The sequence below is a fragment of the Haliotis cracherodii genome, unplaced genomic scaffold, assembly GCF_022045235.1.
Source record: "Haliotis cracherodii isolate W230 unplaced genomic scaffold, xgHalCrac1.p SCAF_6, whole genome shotgun sequence".
NCBI lineage: Eukaryota > Metazoa > Mollusca > Gastropoda > Lepetellida > Haliotidae > Haliotis > Haliotis cracherodii.
The window spans coordinates 66,887,554-66,907,744 of NW_027266319.1; the positions used below are offsets into that span (position 1 = coordinate 66,887,554).

General features: G+C 43.7%; 1 protein-coding gene across 2 annotated transcripts; it reads right to left on the reverse strand.

The window, feature by feature from the left end:
• Positions 1-527: 527 nt before the first annotated feature.
• LOC139445108 (uncharacterized) lies at positions 528-18,659 on the reverse strand. Of its 2 annotated transcripts, none has more exons than XM_071226200.1 (8): positions 18,561-18,655; positions 17,102-17,139; positions 15,437-15,467; positions 14,060-14,231; positions 10,309-10,462; positions 9,599-9,810; positions 4,142-4,287; positions 528-761 (listed from the first exon to the last, which is right to left on the reverse strand). In XM_071226200.1, exons 1-8 carry the CDS (start codon positions 18,566-18,568, stop codon positions 611-613), a joined length of 912 nt encoding a protein of 303 aa, XP_071082301.1. In that variant the 5' UTR covers positions 18,569-18,655; the 3' UTR covers positions 528-610. The 2 variants fall into 2 exon arrangements, with proteins under 2 accessions (XP_071082301.1, XP_071082302.1); XM_071226201.1 differs by lacking the exon at positions 528-761 and adding an exon at positions 2,927-3,077 and having other exon boundaries at positions 18,561-18,659.
• Positions 18,660-20,191: the final 1,532 nt, after the last annotated feature.

A 20,191-nucleotide genomic window follows, 5' to 3' on the forward strand; every position in this document is an offset into this window, starting at 1 on the left:
ACGCCATGGTAAAGATGTATGATAAAGAATTTCCATGACCCTAAATATTTTTTGATACTTTTTAAGTCGCAATTGCAAGGGGTGGTGAAATGTCCCTGCGTGTAAGGTATGGAGAATCTACGTTTCAAAATTTAACATAATTTTCCAGTTCAAAACTACACAAAAAGCATATAATAAATAGGATATTCCATGTTTCTCGTGAAATATCATGTTTCTCTCATCTTGTTGTTGTTGTTTGTCGTTTGACGCCGCACGAAGCAATATTCCAGCTATACACCGGCCATTTTGTTTGAAGCAAATGCAAGGGATACGAGGGGTGGACTCTGATTGGTCCATAGGAGAGGCATAGAAGGGACATAACTCGTAACAGCCACTGGTGGCGCTACGATCGAGTCCGGGAATTCAAGCCTAGTTCGGCAGGGTTGAAAACTGGACTTTAAAGTCAATTAACTCTCTTGCCTCGGGAAGATGACACATTGGCTACAGGATGCGCTACTTGAACTCACTCAATTAAATAAAAAAACACGTTTTACATATCAATGATATTTATTTGCTATTGGAACCACCGAGAAGCCCGAGTAATAGGTTCGCTCCCCTGACCAGTTCACCCCTAGCTCCTCTGGCACACAGCCAGCTGGCTGGGCGTCTCGGGATGGTTGTTGGTGAAGACGTAAGTGAGGACGCTGTACAGGCTGTTGTCGTGGAGTTTGAGGTAGTTCCGAGCCGCAGTCTCACTGGTGCAGTAGTGGGTCCCGTCGCACCTGTAGTCAAAATTGACGATTGAACACCTCCCATGTATTTCTTATAAGCGACCGCCACCGTGGTCTAATGGTAGAGCGTCCGATCCCCGGCCGCGTCTTACCAAGAGACGTTAAGATCGTACTTTTGTTACCCTGGCGCTCAGCATTAAGGTGCTTCCTGACACTTGATAATATTACTTAGATACTTTGTACATATATAATGTGACACTTTGCATTCTATCTATTTGGGCCTAAAGTCGTACGTGCAGTGAACATGACATGAAAAAATCCTTCCCTTCAATAAAGTAGTTATTTACCATCCAATTATTAATAGGTTTGGAAAAGATCAACATTTTAACGAACCAATAGCACTCCATCATTGCGTTTCACAAAAGTTTCAAATGAAAGTCAGAGATAATATGTAGTATCTATCTATTTGGCGATTGCCATTTTGAATTCTGGTGTTGATTCTAATGTTTGTTCAAATGGATGTGTTGTCTACGTCCGGCGTTCCTGGTTTAGTATCTGAAAAGTCTTCCATTTTTTATATCTCCTTCTCAAATATCAGATCAACTCAAAATGCAACAAACACTTCGTATCAATCAAAAGGGTCATCGCTACAACATCGACATATTGCAACTGCCGCCTCCAGGGGCGGTCGGGTAGCCTTGTGGTTAAAGCGTTCGCTCGTCACGCCGTTCGATTCCCTACATGGGTAAAATGTGTGAAGCCCATTTCTGGTGTCCCCCGCCATGATACTGCTGGAATATTGCTAAAAGCGGCGTAAAACCATACTCACTCACTCACCCGTAGAAGTACCTGGAACCTACCAAGTTCAGGAGACATACACTAAAATGAGATATCTTCGTTTGTTTGTTATTTAACGCCGCACTCAGCAATATTCGAGCTATATGATGGCGGTCTGTAAATAATCTGTCTGGACCAGAAAATCCAGTGATTGACATCCACTCAGTTGGGACACGATGACATGCATCATCCAAGTCAGCGAGCCTGACCACCCGATCCCGTTAGGCGCCTCCTACGACAAGCATAGTCGCCTTTTACGGCAAGCATGGGTCCCTGAAGACCTAATCTACCCCGGATCTTTAAGGGTCCAGGAACATGTAGAAATTGTATTCAGATGAGACTGATATGTTCAACAGTTGTTTTTCTTAGGAGCAGAGTTTTTTTCAGTGTGAGAGGAGAGAAGGGCCGATGATAAAGAAACCTCTTGGGATTACTACAGGAGTGTCTATCAGATATCATTTATCTTACGAGTTGTTTCAAAACCGATCTAACGAGCGAAAGCTGTAAGATAATGGTATCTGACAGGCACGAGTGCAGTAATCTGCTTCTTACACATCTTAATATCGCACGTTTTTATCATGTTATCGATGCAGTTTTTTCTGTTCTCATGATCGCAATGGGACATCAATAGCTATTTTGTAATTGTAGTCACCGGTAGTGATGTCATGCGGACGTAAACATTTTGTAATTTCTTGCAGGTGAAAATGATAAACTTGGCATACAACTGGTCAATTCATGTGCTTTTGTCTTATCTAGTTTGTATTAGCATATCATCGCCTTGATAATCCACAGATACGTAGTGTGTAGTGTCACATTATTTCTGGGTAGTAAGCAGTACTCATGATCGTTGTGTTATGTATTAATGCGCCACTGCGTTTATGAGATTAGACAAATGCATCGATTCGATGCTAAAAGGGTACGATTTTAGGATGTGAAAGAACGAGATTATTGCACTCGTGCCTGTCAAATACAATTTGTATTACAATTCTTGGTATCTAACACGCGAAGGGTGATTTAGTAGTGTATACAAATAGTGAGGCTTCCGATGAACCTAAGTTTCTGAGAACATTTTCAATAATCTTGATTTGCCTAAAATGACAGTGGAGGATATCACAGAAGAGGGAATTTCCCACAGAATTCAAAGTGGTGAAGTGTATTAGTGTGCGTGATGTGTAGGATAAAACTCGTTCCGATGTTTTGGTTGAAAATGTAAACCCGCCTGGGAGGGAAGATCCTAAGGGCCGAAAGCCCGCAGCTGGATCTTTCCGACCAGGCGGGTTTACATTTTAAACCAAAACCGAGGATAAGTGTTTTATCTGACTTATAAACCGAAAAAAAAGAAACTAAAATCAACATTTATCAACATTTTTATGTTTCGAACATATTTTCCATGAACCTTAGAAAACGCGCGTAAAATATCTGTTGCTGGCGTACGGATCTTGAAAAGGACATTCAGTGAGGCTTATCAACACCTCTGTAGCCTCGTGGTACACTCACTGGGCTACAGATATGAAGGTTGCGAGTTCGATCCTCGGGAATATAAAGAAAACATTTGTCATTTGATTTTACATTTCATTACATGTTACAATCTGAACGGAAGTTATATTAATAAAATACCCAGGACTCTTACTTAATAGCGATCCCAATGAATAGGTTTATAAATAACGATGAAAATCAAGTCCCCGGGTCTTCCACAGTAAGTCCGGGGTTTCTACGCAAGTAAAACCTCATGTGGGTCTTTCTCAAGTTTGAAGAAACCTAACGATCAATACAAATGAACACTCTGAGGTTTATAAGTAATGTTATTCGAGGGTTGAAGAGGCGGGACATCCATGGCCCCCTGGCCTCCTGGGGGTTAACACAGACGTTGGTGAACATTCGACTGAAGCACGACTAACTTATCAATGACTGTGCGATAAGGAACGAAGGCCGTCATAATCTGACCTCAGGTCATCACCATGGATTAGCCAATCACGGGTCTGGAATTAATCTCACAGATATGTTCGATACAAGTTACACAGGTGTGTATGAAGAAATGAGCTCACATTGGCGGCTATTTTGCTCCAAAAGAGTATTTGACGTGGCTTCATCAATCATTGCAGTCTACTTCTACTGTTTGGCCAACTCACTCACTCACTCAAACACTTGTTCTTGCCTCCAGCGTTGGCCTCTTGGTTGACGGTAAAATATGCCGTGGCCCACTCACTGACTCACTCACTCACTGACTGACTGACTGACTGACTGACTGACTGACTCACTGACTCACTGACTCACTCACTCACTCACTTGATCATGCCTGCAGCGCTGGCCTCTTGGTTGACGTTGAAGTAAGCCGTGACCACTCACTCACTCACTCACTCACTCACTCACTTGTTCATGCCTGCAGCGCTGGCCTCTTGGTTGACGTTGAAGTAAGCCGTGACCACTCACTCACTCACTCACTCACTCACTCACTCACTCACTCACTCACTCACTCATTCACTCACTCACTCACTCACTTGTTCATGCCTGCAGCGCTGGCTTCCTGGTTGACGTTGAAGTAAGCCGTGACCACTCACTCACTCACTCACTCACTCACTCACTCACTCACTCACTTGTTCATGCCTGCAGCGCTGGCCTCCTGGTTGACGTTGAAGTAAGCTGTTGCGCCCTCCGCGAAGTACTCCTCACGGTTGGTCATGGCGTACGCCGACAGCACCCACAGGTTCACGTACTTAGCGTGGTTGTAGGCCGCAATGACCTGCCGGATTCACGAAAACAGATTTGTGATCTTCGTGGCAAACTTTAGTTCAACAGAATATATAGTTGGTTGAGTTGGCAGGTGGGTGGAGGGGTGGGGAATGTGGTGATGTGGAAGGAGGGTGGGGATGGTGTGTGTGTGTGTGTGTGTGTGTGTGTGTGTGTGTGTGTGTGTAGTAGGGTTGTGGGTTGTATTGTGTGGGGTGTGTGTGTGTGTGTGTGTGTGTGTGTGTGTGTGTGTGTGTGTGTGTGTGTGTGTGTGTGTGTGTGTGTGTAGTAGGGTTGTGGGGTGTATTGTGTGGTGTGTGTGTGTGTGTGTGTGTGTGTGTGTGTGTGTGTGTGTGTGTGTGTGTGTAGTAGGGTTGTGGGGTGTATTGTGTGGGATGTGGTAGTTAAGAGCACAGCTTTTTTGAAGAGGAGGGTGTGTTGTTTTAAAATAGAATACATAATGGAATTAGAACCTGGCCGGGATTGCATTTGTTTAGTCAAGAAATTATCACGTAACTATTATTTTTGTTGAATGTGTCACCAAATGATTAAGTTGTATGATGCTTATTTCGGTAACTAGTCGTTGGATTATTCGTGTTGGAAGGTGAGGTGAGGTGAGGTGAGGTGAGGTGAGGTGAGGTGAGGAGAAATGGGGTTTAACGCCGTGTTCAAGATTATTGCACTTATATAGCGACGTACGTGCACGTGTGTGTGTGTGTGTGTGCGTGTGCGTGTGCGTGTGTGTGTGTGCTTTTGCTGGTCCGGACGGATGCCGATTTATAGTGGTAGCACATTGAGATACCAAGCCGCAGTTTAACATGAATATCCCACTCAGAAACAGTATACTGACTCCGAGCCGACCAGTCCTTGTTTCAAACCCTTAATGCCGAGCGCCAGACAGGGTAACAGCAAGTACCATCTTTTCCCGCTCTCTGGGCGGACGCTCTTCCACTAGACCACGGAGGCGGTCTCGTGTTGGAAGGAATAATATACCTGTATGCTTTTACACCATTAGCTCTTCTGTCCGTGTGGCAAGCTCACGGAAACTCTTACACGTCCTTTTTTCTCAGAGAAGACGCCACTGGGAGGTGAAAATACACGCCTACACAAAACATGGTGAATGAGTAGGTGGGTGCGTGAGTGCGTGAGTGCGTGCGTCGCTTGACGCGGCTTAGAACATTGTTTCAGCTGTTCAACTCTAAGAGGTGCAGCTCACGATGTCCATCACTGGATTGTCTTGTCCAGACTCGGTTATTTACAGACCGCCGTCATATAGCTGGAATATTGCTGAGTGCGGCGTTAAACAACAAACCAACTAACCAACCAACTTTCGTGAAACCCACGATATGGCTTTGGCGCTGACAACTTGTGGCCAGAAACATAATCAGGGCGAAGTTAAGATCATACAATTCTGTCATACAGACGCTGAAACAAATATATCCAATACAGCCCGTGCAAGTCTATAATATTTTGCAAGTTTAGGTTACTGCAGTATCTGGATGAAGAAAGCCTCTGGGCTCATTTTATTAAATTATATTATATTTAATAAATTATCATTAAACAACTGTTGTTTTCTGTAGAACATTTCATTTCAGAGACTAGATATAGATTAAGCTTGAGACATATTAGCACCTAATCAATCTGACACACGGCCATCAATACCTGTGTATAGTGGTGGTAATTAATACCTGTGTATACTGATGGGAGTCAATACCTGTGTATAGTGGTGGGAATCAATACCTGTGTATAGTGGTGGGAATCAATACCTGTGTATAGTGGTGGGAATCAATACCTGTGTATAGTGGTGGTAATTAATACTGTGTATACTGATGGGAGTCAATACCTGTGTATAGTGATGGGAGTCAATACCTGTGTATAGTGGTGGGAAGCAATACCTGTGATTGGGTGGGAATCAATACATGTGTATAGTGATGGGAAGCAATACCTGTGTATAGTGGTGGGAATCAATACACATGACTAGTGGTGGGAATCAATACCCATGAATAGTGATCGGAATCAATACATGCGTATAGAGGTGGGAATCAAGACAATGCCTGTGTATAGTGATGGGAATCAATACCTGTGTATAGTGGAGGCAATCAATACCTGTGTATAGTGGTTGGAATCAATACCTGTGTATAGTGATGGGAATCAATACCTGTGTAAAGTGGTGGTAATCAATACCTGTGAATAGTGACGGGAGTCAATACCTCTGTATAGTCGTGGGAATCAATACCTGTGTAATGTGGTGGGAATCAATACCTGTGTATGGTTTTGGGAATCAATACCTGTGAATAGTGGTGGGAATCAATACCTGTGAATAGTGGTGGGAATCAATAGCTGTGTATAGTGGTGGCAATCAATACCTGTGTATAGTGGAGGCAAACAATACCTGTGTATAGTGGTGGGAATCAATACCTGTGTATAGTGAAGGGATTCAATACCTGTGTATAGTGGTGGGAATCAATACCTGTGTATAGGGGTGGGAATCAATACCTGTGTATAGTGATGGGAGTCAATACCTGTGTATAGTCGTGGGAATCAATACCTGTGAACAGTGGTGGGAATCAATACCTGTGTATAGTGGTGGGAATCAATACCTGTGTATAGTGGTGGGAATCAATACCTGTGTATAGGGGTGGGAATCAATACCTGTGTATAGTGATGGGAATCAATACCTGTGTATAGTGGTGTGAATCAATGCCTGTGTATAGTGGTTGGAATCAATACCTGTGTATAGTGGTCGGAATTAATACCTCTGTATAGTGATGGGAATCAATACCTGTGTATAGTGATGGGAATCAATACCTCTGTTTAGTCATGTGAATCAATACTTGTGTATAGTGCTGGGGAATCAATACATGTAAATAGGGGTGGGAATCAATACCTGTGTATAGTGGTGGGAAGCAATACCTGTGATTGGGTGAAAATCAATACATGTGTATAGTGATGGGAAGCAATACCTGTGTATAGTGGTGGGAATCAATACACATGACTAGTGGTGGGAATCAATACCCATGAATAGTGATCGGAATCAATACATGCGTATAGAGGTGGGAATCAAGACAATGCCTGTGTATAGTGATGGGAATCAATACCTGTGTATAGTGGAGGCAATCAATACCTGTGTATAGTGGTTGGAATCAATACCTGTGTATAGTGATGGGAATCAATACCTGTGTAAAGTGGTGGTAATCAATACCTGTGAATAGTGACGGGAGTCAATACCTCTGTATAGTCGTGGGAATCAATACCTGTGTAATGTGGTGGGAATCAATACCTGTGTATGGTTTTGGGAATCAATACCTGTGAATAGTGGTGGGAATCAATACCTGTGAATAGTGGTGGGAATCAATAGCTGTGTATAGTGGTGGCAATCAATACCTGTGTATAGTGGAGGCAAACAATACCTGTGTATAGTGGTGGGAATCAATACCTGTGTATAGTGAAGGGATTCAATACCTGTGTATAGTGGTGGGAATCAATACCTGTGTATAGGGGTGGGAATCAATACCTGTGTATAGTGATGGGAGTCAATACCTGTGTATAGTCGTGGGAATCAATACCTGTGAACAGTGGTGGGAATCAATACCTGTGTATAGTGGTGGGAATCAATACCTGTGTATAGTGGTGGGAATCAATACCTGTGTATAGGGGTGGGAATCAATACCTGTGTATAGTGATGGGAATCAATACCTGTGTATAGTGGTGTGAATCAATGCCTGTGTATAGTGGTTGGAATCAATACCTGTGTATAGTGGTCGGAATTAATACCTCTGTATAGTGATGGGAATCAATACCTGTGTATAGTGATGGGAATCAATACCTCTGTTTAGTCATGTGAATCAATACTTGTGTATAGTGCTGGGGAATCAATACATGTAAATAGGGGTGGGAATCAATACCTGTGTATAGTGATGGGAATCAATACCTGTGTATAGTGGTGGGAATCAATACCTGTGTATAGTGATGGGAATCAATACCTGTGTATAGTGGTGTGAATCAATGCCTGTGTATAGTGGTTGGAATCAATACCTGTGTATAGTGGTCGGAATTAATACCTCTGTATAGTGATGGGAATCAATACCTGTGTATAGTGATGGGAATCAATACCTCTGTTTAGTCATGTGAATCAATACTTGTGTGTAGTGATGGGAATCAATACCTGTGAATAGCGGTGGGAATCAATACCTGTGTGTAGTGATGGGAATCAATACCTGTGAATAGTGTTAGGAATCAATCCAAGTGAATAGTGGTAGGAACCAATACCTGTGAATAGTAATGAGAATCAATACCTGTGTATAGTGATGGGAGTCAATACATGTGTATAGTCGTGGGAATCAATACCTGTGAATAGTGGTGGGAATCAATACCTGTGTATAGTGGTGGGAATCAATACATGTGTATGGTTTTTGGAATCAATACCTGTGTATAGTGGTGGGAATCAATACCTGTGTATAGTGGTGGGAATCAATACCTGTGTATAGTGGTGGGAATCAATACATGTGTATGGTTTTTGGAATCAATACCTGTGTATAGTGGTGGGAATCAATACCTGTGTATAGTGGTGGGGATCAATACCTGTGTATAGTGATGGGAATCAATACCTGTGTATAGTGGTGGGAATCAATACCTGTGTATAGTGGTGGGAATCAATACCTGTGAATAGTGGTAGGAATCAATACATGTGAATAGTGGGATGAATCAATACTTGTGAATAGTGATGAGAATCAATACCCGTGTATAGTGATGGGAGTCAATACCTGTGTACAGTCGTGGGAATCAATACTTGTGTATTGTGATGGGGGTCAATACCTGTGTATAGTCGTGGGAATCAATACCTGTGTATAGTGATGGGAATCAATACTTGTGTATAGTCGTGGGAATCAATACCTGTGTATAGTGGTGGCAATCAATACAATACCTGTAAATAGTGGTGGGAATCAATACAATACCTGTAAATAGTGGTGGGAATCAATACCTGTGAATAGTGGTGGGAATCAATACTTGTGTATAGTGATGGGAGTCAATACCTGTGTATACTGATGGGAATCAATACCTGTGTATAGTGGTTGGAATCAATACCTGTGAATAGTGGTGGGAATCAATACCTTTGTATAGTGGTGGGAATCAATACCTGTGTATAGTGGTGGGAATCAATACCTGTGTATAGTGATGGGAATCAATACCTGTGTATAGTGGTGGGAATCAATACAATAGCTGTGAATAGTGGTGGGAATCAATACCTGTCAATAGTGGTGGGAATCAATACCTATGTATAGTGATGGGAATCAATACAAGTGAATAGTGGTAGGAATCAATACCTCCATGGAGTGTTGGGAATCAAGGCCATGGTGGTGGATGGTATGGGTGAACTCGTGAACCAGTATGTTCTCATGGTGATTATGGGGATCACGTGACGTACACATCACGTTGTCGTCAAGGACTACGGCCCTCGCTCCGCCGGCTCCAGAAACGGTGCTCCACTTCCGGCCGTCAAACGTACAGGAAGCAGAACAATGTCCGGCGCAGCTTCCTGTAAATTTTAAAGCAGCAATAACGGTTAATAACACTCAAGGCTCAGAGGTCACTAATTGCGGATATTAGGAGAAACCCAGGTAACTGTTCTACGGCAGACCGGCTTGTACTGTGGTATGAGACGCTGTGTTGCTGCCCTTAGCCGTTTCAGGATCCGCTGATGACGTGAGAAGCACGGATTCGGCCTGCGATTGGTCAGTGGTCTATCAATGGGTTTCTCCATTGTGATAACGCAGTGACGTTTCCTTCCATATTCAGCCGGCATGTTATTTTAATACTACCTAGAGCGACCTTACACCAATATCACTCACTCACTCTATGGCAGATCAGTAAAACAGAAAAAACAACAACAAAAAGGAAGCACAGAGTTACCAAACTACTTCAACTCGTAAAATTAAACTTTTAAATATAATTCCAGATTTAAAAGTTAGCATTAAAGTAGGCTGTATTTGGCGTTAGGTTTCGAAAGATTATTCTATGAATTTAAAGGGGTTACCATGACAGGCGGGCGTGTCCTTCAGTCCATAGTATTCCGGGTAGATGGCGAGTGTCTCTGTCCGTGTGAACACCCCCACAGACCCACCCGCGGAGAGCTTGGAGAATACTGCCGAGGGCATGTGGCGTGTCATTTTACTCACGATCAGTGCCGCCTACGTGGAAATGTAATATTTACATACACTGAACAACAGAAGTTCCTGTGACATTGAATAAGATTTAATGCAACGTTATGTTTTTTACCAAATCTGAAACAATTTCGGTTTGCAACAGATAAAAGACTCCTGTAAGTGTTCAAATGGTTTAATTTGCCATACTGACTGCGTGATTTCATAAAAAACAAAAACACATGAACATGCAAAAATATCAATTTACAAATCAATAGCGTGTGTGTCCACCTCTGGTTGCGATGCAAGCAACACATCTTCGTCTCATAAAATGGACCAGGCGTCGCACAAAGTCCTGTGGGATATCTGTCCATATCTGCTGGAGCATGTTTCGAAGTTCTTGGAGTGTCTGTGGAACACGTGGTTGACGTCGAAGGCGTTGATCCATCTTATCCCACATGTGCTCGATTGGTGAGAGATCAGGGGAGCGAGCAGGCAAGAGGGTGACATTCACGTTGTTTTGTTGAAGAGAATCCTGAACAAGTCGAGCAATATGAGGTTGGGCGTTGTCATGTTGAAAGGTAATGCCTGGGCCATGACGACGCAAAAATAGTAGAACAACAGGGCTGATGATCTCGTCGGGGTAGCGCTGTCAAATGAGATTTCCCTCTACCACTATCAAACGGGTCCTCTGTCTTGCTGTAATCCCACCCCATATCATAACGCTGCCGCCCCCGAAACGATCTTCTCCCATGACACAATGATTGGTGTAACATTCACCTCGACGTCGGTACACTCGAATCCGTCCATCGCTGTGGCTGAGGTGAAAACGAGACTTGTCAGCGAATAGAACTTGTCCCCACTGCATGGCCGTCCAGCGTAGACGCTGTCTACAGCACTGTAGACGTGCTTGACGGTGGTTTCCTGTCAAAATGGGACGTCTGGCGACAATCCCTGCACATCTGAGGCGACGACGTACGGTTTGTGAAGATATTCGTCAAATGCCAGGGATGCTTCTTGCAGTCACTGTTGCTGGCTGGAATCGATTTCGTAGGTGTGTTGTTCGAATCCAGTTGTCTTGTCGACTATTGGTTACGCGTGGCCTGTCACTCCGAGGATGGTCTCTGACTGCATTCGTCTGTTGCCAACGTTGCCATAAACACCAAATGGTGTTTCTGTGAACGTTAAATTGTCTTGCAACATCACGTTGACTCGATCCTGCTTCAAGCATGCCAATGGCTCGCAGTCGCTCATTGTCGGACAGGCGTGGCATTTCATACTGTTGAATACTTGCGTAATTTTGTTGTTTTTCTGAGTGGTTGTTGTCAGCACGATGCTTAACAATGCATATGGAATCCCGTTAACTTACATGTTTTTATACCCATTCTTGGGTAGTGAAATGCATGGGGCATGCATAAAAGTCAACTTTTGCATGGAATGCATGCATTTATGTAGCAGTTGCGTTTTTGTGACTTGATTCCATACATGTACTACAATACTGAAAACCAAACTTTACTTGTTTGAAAAATACACTCAAATATTGGTGTCACAGGAACTTTGTTGTTGAGTATTAATACTCTTAAGAAAGAAGGGATACTCGGAAATAACTTAAAATATCCTGAATTGTAAGAGACGTTAGTTTCTAGTAATAGTTGTATGGTAATAATGAACGAATTGGGAACACGTTACAACCGGTAGTGAAGTATGGCAGATGTTATGAGCGCCAACGATTTTGAAGGATGGTGGGAAATTTCAAAGTTGACGTTTCTCAATCAGTCGTGCTTGACACCGCCACGATTTGTCAAAAATTCATTCACTCGACGTGGCGTACTGGTTGTGAGTCTCTTAGTGGCGATTTGAGGGATTCTGTCCCACTCCTCGTGCAGCGCCTCGCCAAGTTCAGTCACAGTGGACGGCACACGTCCCCCTGTCATGTCCCAGACGTGTGCAATGGGGGAAAGGTCTGGGCTCATCTTGGATGTCATATTACCTAACAGTGACCAGTTTTGGACATACGGTGCCATATTACCTCATAGTGTCAAGGTTCAGACACCCGGTGTTAAATTACCTCATGGTACCTGGTCCAGACACCCGGCGTTGAATTACCTTATAGTGCCAAAGTTCTGACAACTGTGTCATATTACCTTTTGGTGTCAAGGTTCAGACACCTGTGTCATATTACCTCATAGTGTCAAGGTTCAGACACCTGTGTCATATTACCTCATAGTGTCATGGTTCAGACACCTGTGTCATATTACCTTATAGTGTCAAGGTTCAGACACCTGTGTCATTTTTCCTTATAGTGTCAAGGTTCACACACCCGGTGTTAAATTACCTTATAGTGCCAAAGGTCTGACACCTGTGTCATATTACCTCTTAGTGCCAAGGTTAAGACACCTGTGTTGTGTAACCTCATAGTGCCAAGGTTCAGACACCTGGTGTTATATTACCTTATAGTGTCAAGGTTCAGACACCTGTGTCGTGTAACCTCATAGTGCCAAGGTTCAGACACCCGGTGTTATATTACCTCACAGTGTCAAGGTTCGGACACCCGATGTTATATTACCTCATAGAGCCAAGGTTCAGACACCCGGGGTTATATTACCTCATAGTGCCAAGGTTCAGACACCTGTGTCATATTACCTCATAGAGCCAAGGTTCAGACACCCGGTGTTATATTACATCATAGTGTCAAGGTTCAGACACCCGGTGTTATATTACCCCATAGTGTCAAGGTTCAGACACCTGTTTCATATTACCTCATAGTGTCAAGGTTCAGACACATGTGTCATATTACCTCATAGTGCCAAGGTTCAGACACCTGTGTCATATTACCTCATAGTGTCAAGGTTCAGACACCTGTGTCGTGTAACCTCATAGTGCCAAGGTTCAGACACCCGGTGTTCTATTACCCCATAGTTTCAAGGTTCGGACACCCGGTGTTATATTACCTCATAGTTCCAAGGTTAAGACCCATGGCGTTATATTACCTCATAGTGTCAAGGTTCAGACACCTGTGTCATATTACCTCATAGTGTCAAGGTTCAGACACCCGGTGTTATATTACCGCATAGTGTCAAGGTTCAGACACATGTGTCATATTACCTCATAGTGCCAAGGTTCAGACACCTGTGTCATATTACCTCATAGTGCCAAGGTTCAGACACCTGTGTCATATTACCTCATAGTGCCAAGGTTCAGACACCTGTGTCATATTACCTCATAGTGCCAAGGTTCAGACACCCGGTGTTATATTACCTCATAGTGTCAAGGTTCAGACACATGTGTCATATTACCTCATAGTGCCAAGCTTCAGACACCCGGTGTTATATTACCGCATAGTGTCAAGGTTCAGACACCTGGTGTTATATTACCTCACAATGCCAAGGTTCAGACACCCGGTGTTATATTACCGCATAATGTCAGGGTTCAGACACCTGTGTCATATTACCTTATAGTGCCTAGTTCAGACACCCGGTGTTAAATTACATCATGGTGCCAGGGTTCAGACACCTGGTTTTATATCACCTAATTGTCCCGAAGTTCAGACACATGTGCCATATTACATCATAATGCCAAGGTTCAGACCCCCTGGTGTTATATTACCTCATAGTGCCATGGTTCAGACACCTGGTGTTATATTACCTCATAGTGCCCAGTTTCGGTAGTTTTGGGACTCGCGGCGACCTCCAACCAGTGGCCGGAGGATGTGGTGTTCTTGATGACCCCTCCGCTACCCACATACTTGTATTTGAAGCCCGCGGGGAGGGACGCTCGGGGGGACCCCAGGCGGAGCAGCGTCTCGCGGTCCTCAGGGCTGATCGTGAAAATACATGAGTATAGTGTCATTGATGGCTAGATAGATCAGGGTGTCGTTGTACAAGACAACTTTAGCTCTACGACTGTCGTAAGTCTATATTAAGGTATGGCAGTTATGATCACCTAAGTGCTAAATCGCTGTACAACTGCCCCAAGGACTCGTTCTTGCGCATCCATTACTCCATCATGTGTAAAAGAACATAGTGATCAACAAACAACAGCTTTTGTTTGTTTGTTTGTTGTTTAACGCCTCACTCAGCAATATTCCAGCTATATGTCGGCGGTCTGTAAATAATCGAGTCTGGACCAGACAATTCAGTGACTGACATCATGAGCATCGATCCATGCAATTGGAATACGATGACATGTATCAACCAAGTCATCGAGTCTGACCACCCGATCCCGATAGTCGCCTCATACGACAAGCATAGTCGCCTTTTACGGCAAGCATGGGTTGCTGAAGACCTATTCTACCCTGGGTCTTCACGGGTACACAGCTCTCGGATCAAGACATTTACAAGTCAGACTTTAATTTCTTGGCTTACGGATTTTCGTGTGAAAAATCCCGATCTATAGTCGGGAAAATATTTTGATTTAGATTTATATTTACATAACGATTATTTGTTTGTTCTTCAAAATGTTTTCTGAATATGTTGCCTTGCGGTGACGGGTTGTAGCTTGTCTCCATGGTTACCCACAACTAACCAATTGTTTTGCAGTTTTTAACTACTGTATACACAATTGTTTTGAGGTAAACATGTAATTTTGCATTCGCACTGCCAGAATCCTATGGTCGTGATTCACGCCAAGATTCGCTCTTTTTGTTTCTATATTTGTCAGCATCCTTCCCTTTCAAGGGAAACCTTCAAGAAGGTTTCTAAGACCCGCATCGCTTAGGGCTTTCCTTCCTCATCAAGCTGATAATTCGTGATATAACTGAAATATTGTACAAACCGACGTTAAAATAAAATCACTCACTCACTAACTTCAATATATGCGTCATATAGTCAAGAGTACAATGAGTGAGTGAGTATAGTTTTAGGCCGCTTTTAGCACTATTCCAGCAATATCCCGGCGGGGGACACAACAACTAGGCTACCCGACAATGAGTCCTTTGTACATAGATGCTGGCTGAGAGAGGGTGATCCAGATCTCTGGTGTTAACTGTCCACGAAACGGGCGAGCTACAACGCCAGTACATACCTCAGCCGATGAGGGACTTCCCCGAACACACCTGAAGAAAGTAGAAAAAGCGAGTACATCTTCTGTGTTGTTTGTTTGTTGTTTGTTCACCGTCACAACATAACCAAACATCAGTGTTCACCGTCACCATTTTACAAAATATGAGTGTTCACTGTTACAGCTCTAACAAACATCTGTGTTCACCGTTACCGCTCTACCAAACATCTGTGTTCACCGTCATCGCTCTACCAAACATATATGTTCATTGTTACACTCTACCAAACATCTGTGCTCACCGTTAGCGCTCTACCAAACATCTGTGTTCACCGTTACCGCTCTACCAAACATCTGTGTTCACTGTTACTACTCTACCAAACATCAGTGTTCACCGTCACCATTTTACCAAATATGAGTGTTCACTGTTACAGCTCTCACAAACATCTGTGTTCACTGTTACAGTTCTAACAAACATCTGTGTTCACCGTTACCGCTCTACCCAACATCTGTGCTCACCGTTACCGCTCTATCAAACATCTGCGTTCACTGTTACCACTCTACCAAACATCTATGTTCGATGTTACTATTCTAGCAAGCATCTGTGCTCACCGTTACCGCTCTACCATACATCCATGTTCACTGTTACCACTCTACCAAACATCTATGTTCGCTGTTACTATTCTAGCAAGCATCTGTGCTCACCGTTACCACTCTACCAAGCATCTGTGCTCAACGTTACCATTTTACCAAATATGAGTGTTCACCGTTACCGCTCTACCCAACATATGTGCTCACCGTTATCGCTCTACCAAACATCTGTGTTCACTGTTACCACTCTACCAAACATCTGTGTTCGCTGTTACCGCTCTACCAAACATCTGTGTTCACCGTTACCACTCTACCAACCATCAGTGTTCACCGTTACCGCTCTACCAAACATCAGTGTTCAACGTTACCGCTCTACCCAAGATCTGTATTCGCCGCTACCGCTCTACCCAACATCTGTGTTCACAGTTACCACTCTATCAAACATCTGTGTTTACCGTTATTACTCTACCAAACATCAGTGTTCACATTTACCGCTCTACCAAACATCAGTGTTCACCGTTACCACTCTACCAAACATCAGTGTTCACCGTTACCGCTGTACCAAACATCTGTGTTCACCGTTACCGCTCTACCAAACATCTGTGTTCACTGTTACCACTCTACCAAACATCAGTGTTCACCGTTACCATTCTACCAAACATCTGTGTTCACAGTTACCACTCTACCAAACATCTGTGTTCACCGTTACCACTCTACCAAACATCTGTGTTCACCGTTACCGCTCTACCCACAATCTGTGTTCACCGTTACCACTCTATCAAACATCTGTGTTTACCGATACTACTCTACCAAACATCAGTGTTCACCTTTACCGCTCTACCAAACATCTGTGTTCAACGTTACCGCTCTACCAAACAACTTTGTTCACCGTTACCACTCTACCAAACATCTGTGTTCACCGTTACCATTCTACCAAACATCTGTGTTCACCGTTACCACTCTACCAAACATCAGTGTTCACCGTTACTACTCTACCAAACATCTGTGTTCACCGTTACCATTCTACCAAACATCTGTGTTCACCTTGCATAACTAGAGATGGTTCCCCAATGACCAACTCAACTGCTGAGATAGACATACCTGTAAAACTGACTGCCAACACGCTGATCCACACCAAGCTGAAACAAACAGAGATTCCAGTGGCTGGTGAGGATTTGGGACTTTCTGAGCATTATTGATGTTGTCGGCTCCTTCAACTAGCGTGGGGTTGTGGGGGCCAAGGTGGGTCTAGTATCTACACTGTGCGTTGTCGGCTCCTTCAACTAGCGTGGGGTTGTGGGGTTGTGGGGGTCAAGGTGGGTCTAGTATCTACAGTGAGTGTTGTGGGACCCTTCAACTAGCGTGCGATTGTGGGGGTCAAGGTGGGTCTAGTATCTACAGTGAGTGATGTCGGCTCCTTCAACTAGCGTGGGGTTGTGGGGGTCAAGGTGGGTCTAGTATCTACAGTGAGTGTTGTCGGCTCCTTCAGCTAGCCTTGGGTTGTGGGGGCCAAGGTGGGTCTAGTATCTACAGTGAGTGTTGTCGGCTCCTTCAACTAGCGTGTGGTTGTGGGGGTCAATGTGGGTCTAGTATCTACAGTGAGTGTTGTCGGCTCCTTCAACTAGTGTGGGGTTGTGGGGGCCAAGTTGGGTCTAGTATCTACAGTGAGTGTTGTCGGCTCCTTCAACTAGTGGGGGGTTGTGGGGGCCAAGGTGGGTCTAGTATCTACAGTGAGTGTTGTCGGCTCCTTCAACTAGTGGGGGGTTGTGGGGGCCAAGTTGGGTCTAGTATCTACAGTGAGTGTTGTCGGCTCCTTCAACTAGTGTGGGGTTGTGGGGGCCAAGTTGGGTCTAGTATCTACAGTGAGTGTTGTCGGCTCCTTCAACTAGTGGGGGGTTGTGGGGGCCAAGTTGGGTCTAGTATCTACAGTGAGTGTTGTCGGCTCCTTCAACTAGTGGGGGGTTGTGGGGGCCAAGGTGGGTCTAGTATCTACAGTGAGTGTTGTTGACTCCTTCAACTAGTGGGGGGTTGTGGGGGCCAAGGTGGGTCTAACATCTAAAGCGTATGTTGTTTCGGCTCCTTCAACAAGCATCGGGCATTTTATACTGTTTCTGGAAGTGCATTTTAATGGTACCCGAAAAATCTTCAGCAATTTTTCACTGCTGCACGTGCATGATCCAAACCAACGGGGTTGTGTTTTCGACATTTTTCAGCCTTGTAACGTTTTGATAGCATTTGTAATTTTTTGTCAAATCAAATTTTCTATCATGTACGTTCTTTTGCCTTGCAGTATATATATATATATATATATATATATCATTCAACGCCTCATTTGAATCGGTTTAAAAGCGAAATCTTTATGCCATAATAAAATAGATTTACTATGGATAATCACGAATGGCCACGAAAAAGAAATATTTGATCTTTTTCGGAAAGTCAACAATAAAGTTTTGTGGTCATGAGTGTTTATTACTTTTGTATAATGAATTAGTTCTTGATAAAATAATGTACATCATTAGAGTTACATTCGACAGAAATGTAGTTTTCTTCCAACACCTACCAACACATGCTGAGCGTCCTCAAGTCCAATCCCACTAGCCAAGCAACAGCTGGAGTTTTATCCTGAAAAATAATGGAGCTTTCAAACAATGGAATGACGTCACAGATGTGTTCTAACCTGAGATAAACAACATGCGATGTCGGTATGTAGGTCTCTAAGTATAAATAAAAACATTTGTAGAACAGACAGATAGTCGCGTTTATTCAGTTTCTCGTCCTTGTGGTCCAGAGTACAATACAGTGAACAGAATAAAGCTGGTAGCTACGTGACTGACAGGGAATTTGCTAAATTAGCAACTCTTTGAAATCTTGTAGAATTAGTGTTCGATTAAGATGGCTACTGACTTAATAGTATGTACATCATTCGAGTTGAGAAAAGCGTACATCACTTGTTGATTAACATATGTATTTTCTGAATGTGGAAAATATTTCTTTCTTGGGGAAGGAAACGCATCGCAGATAAACAGAACATGGAAGTCAGATTTACAATATGTACAAATAATATTAAAATAGTCTATGTCTTTGTTCTTCCTTATATATTGTATTTGTAAACAATGTAAAGAGATTCTAAACGTCCACATCACTCACATGTGGGATCGATGACATGCATCAACCAAGTCAGCGAGCCTGACCACCCGATCCCGTTAGTCGACTTTTGCGACAAGCATAGTCGCCTTTAACGGCAAGCATGGGTTGCTGAAGACCTGAAGTCTGATGGCTTGAAGTGCACTTATCGAGTCTGATAGGACTGCCTTTGCTTCCGGAAGTTCCGGTATGAGTTTGAGTGCATGATGAATTGCCTCCAATTCAGCCGTGAATACTGACTGACCATCAGGCAGGCGAACTGAATGTGCTTGGGGTTTGGAGCTGTGGATGGATCCCGTAACCAGCACTTTTGGTGATAGGATTCTTGGATCCATCAGTGTATATATGGGCCCAGCTGTCCCAGGTAGTTTTTTAGCATTTTAGTGATAGCTACCGATCGTGGTAGGGTTGGGTTTTCTTTTTTAGTGACTTCTGATGTTAAAGCCAGAAGGGTGTAACCCTTTGTAATGACTTTCTGGAGGCTGAATGTCATCACAATTGTGACTTCGGATGAGTTCACGTACAAATATCCCAGATGGCTTTAGTGAGGGATTTTTTCGAGCTAGGGCTTCATCTCGAGTGTTTTTGTCTTGCCATATCTTTTTAACCAAAGGGTTTGATGTTCGTCCCCAGCTCAATAATATTGCCTGCTCTCTTCTTAGTTTCAATGGACCGCCTCCGTGGTCTAGTGGTAGAGCGTCCGCCCGGAGAGCGGAAGGTCCGAGGTTCGATCCCAAGCCGCGTCATACCAAAAGACGTTACAAGATGGTACTTGTTGTTACCCTGTCTGGCGCTCGGCATTAAGGGGCTAAAACAAGGACTGGTCGGCTCGAAGTCAGTATACTGTGTCTGAGAGGGGTGTTCATGTTAAACTGCGGCATGGTATCTCAGTGTGCTAGCACTAAAAATCGGCATCAGTCCTGACTAGTACAAGCAGCCACACAAACACACATACACGTCGCTATGTGTGCAATAATCTTGGACGCGACATTAAACCCCATTTCACCTCACCTTAGTTTCAATGGGTGTTCTCCCGTTTCTACTTGT

Bases quoted from the DNA above. Each gene is read 5' to 3' on its own strand.
- LOC139445108 (XM_071226200.1), bottom strand. The intron at 9,811-10,308 runs GTAACCCCTTTA...TAAAATTTACAG, and splicing joins GGACACGCCCGCCTGTCATG to GAAGCTGCGCCGGACATTGT. The intron at 762-4,141 runs GTGAGTGAGTGA...TTTTGACTACAG, and splicing joins AGCGCTGCAGGCATGAACAA to GTGCGACGGGACCCACTACT.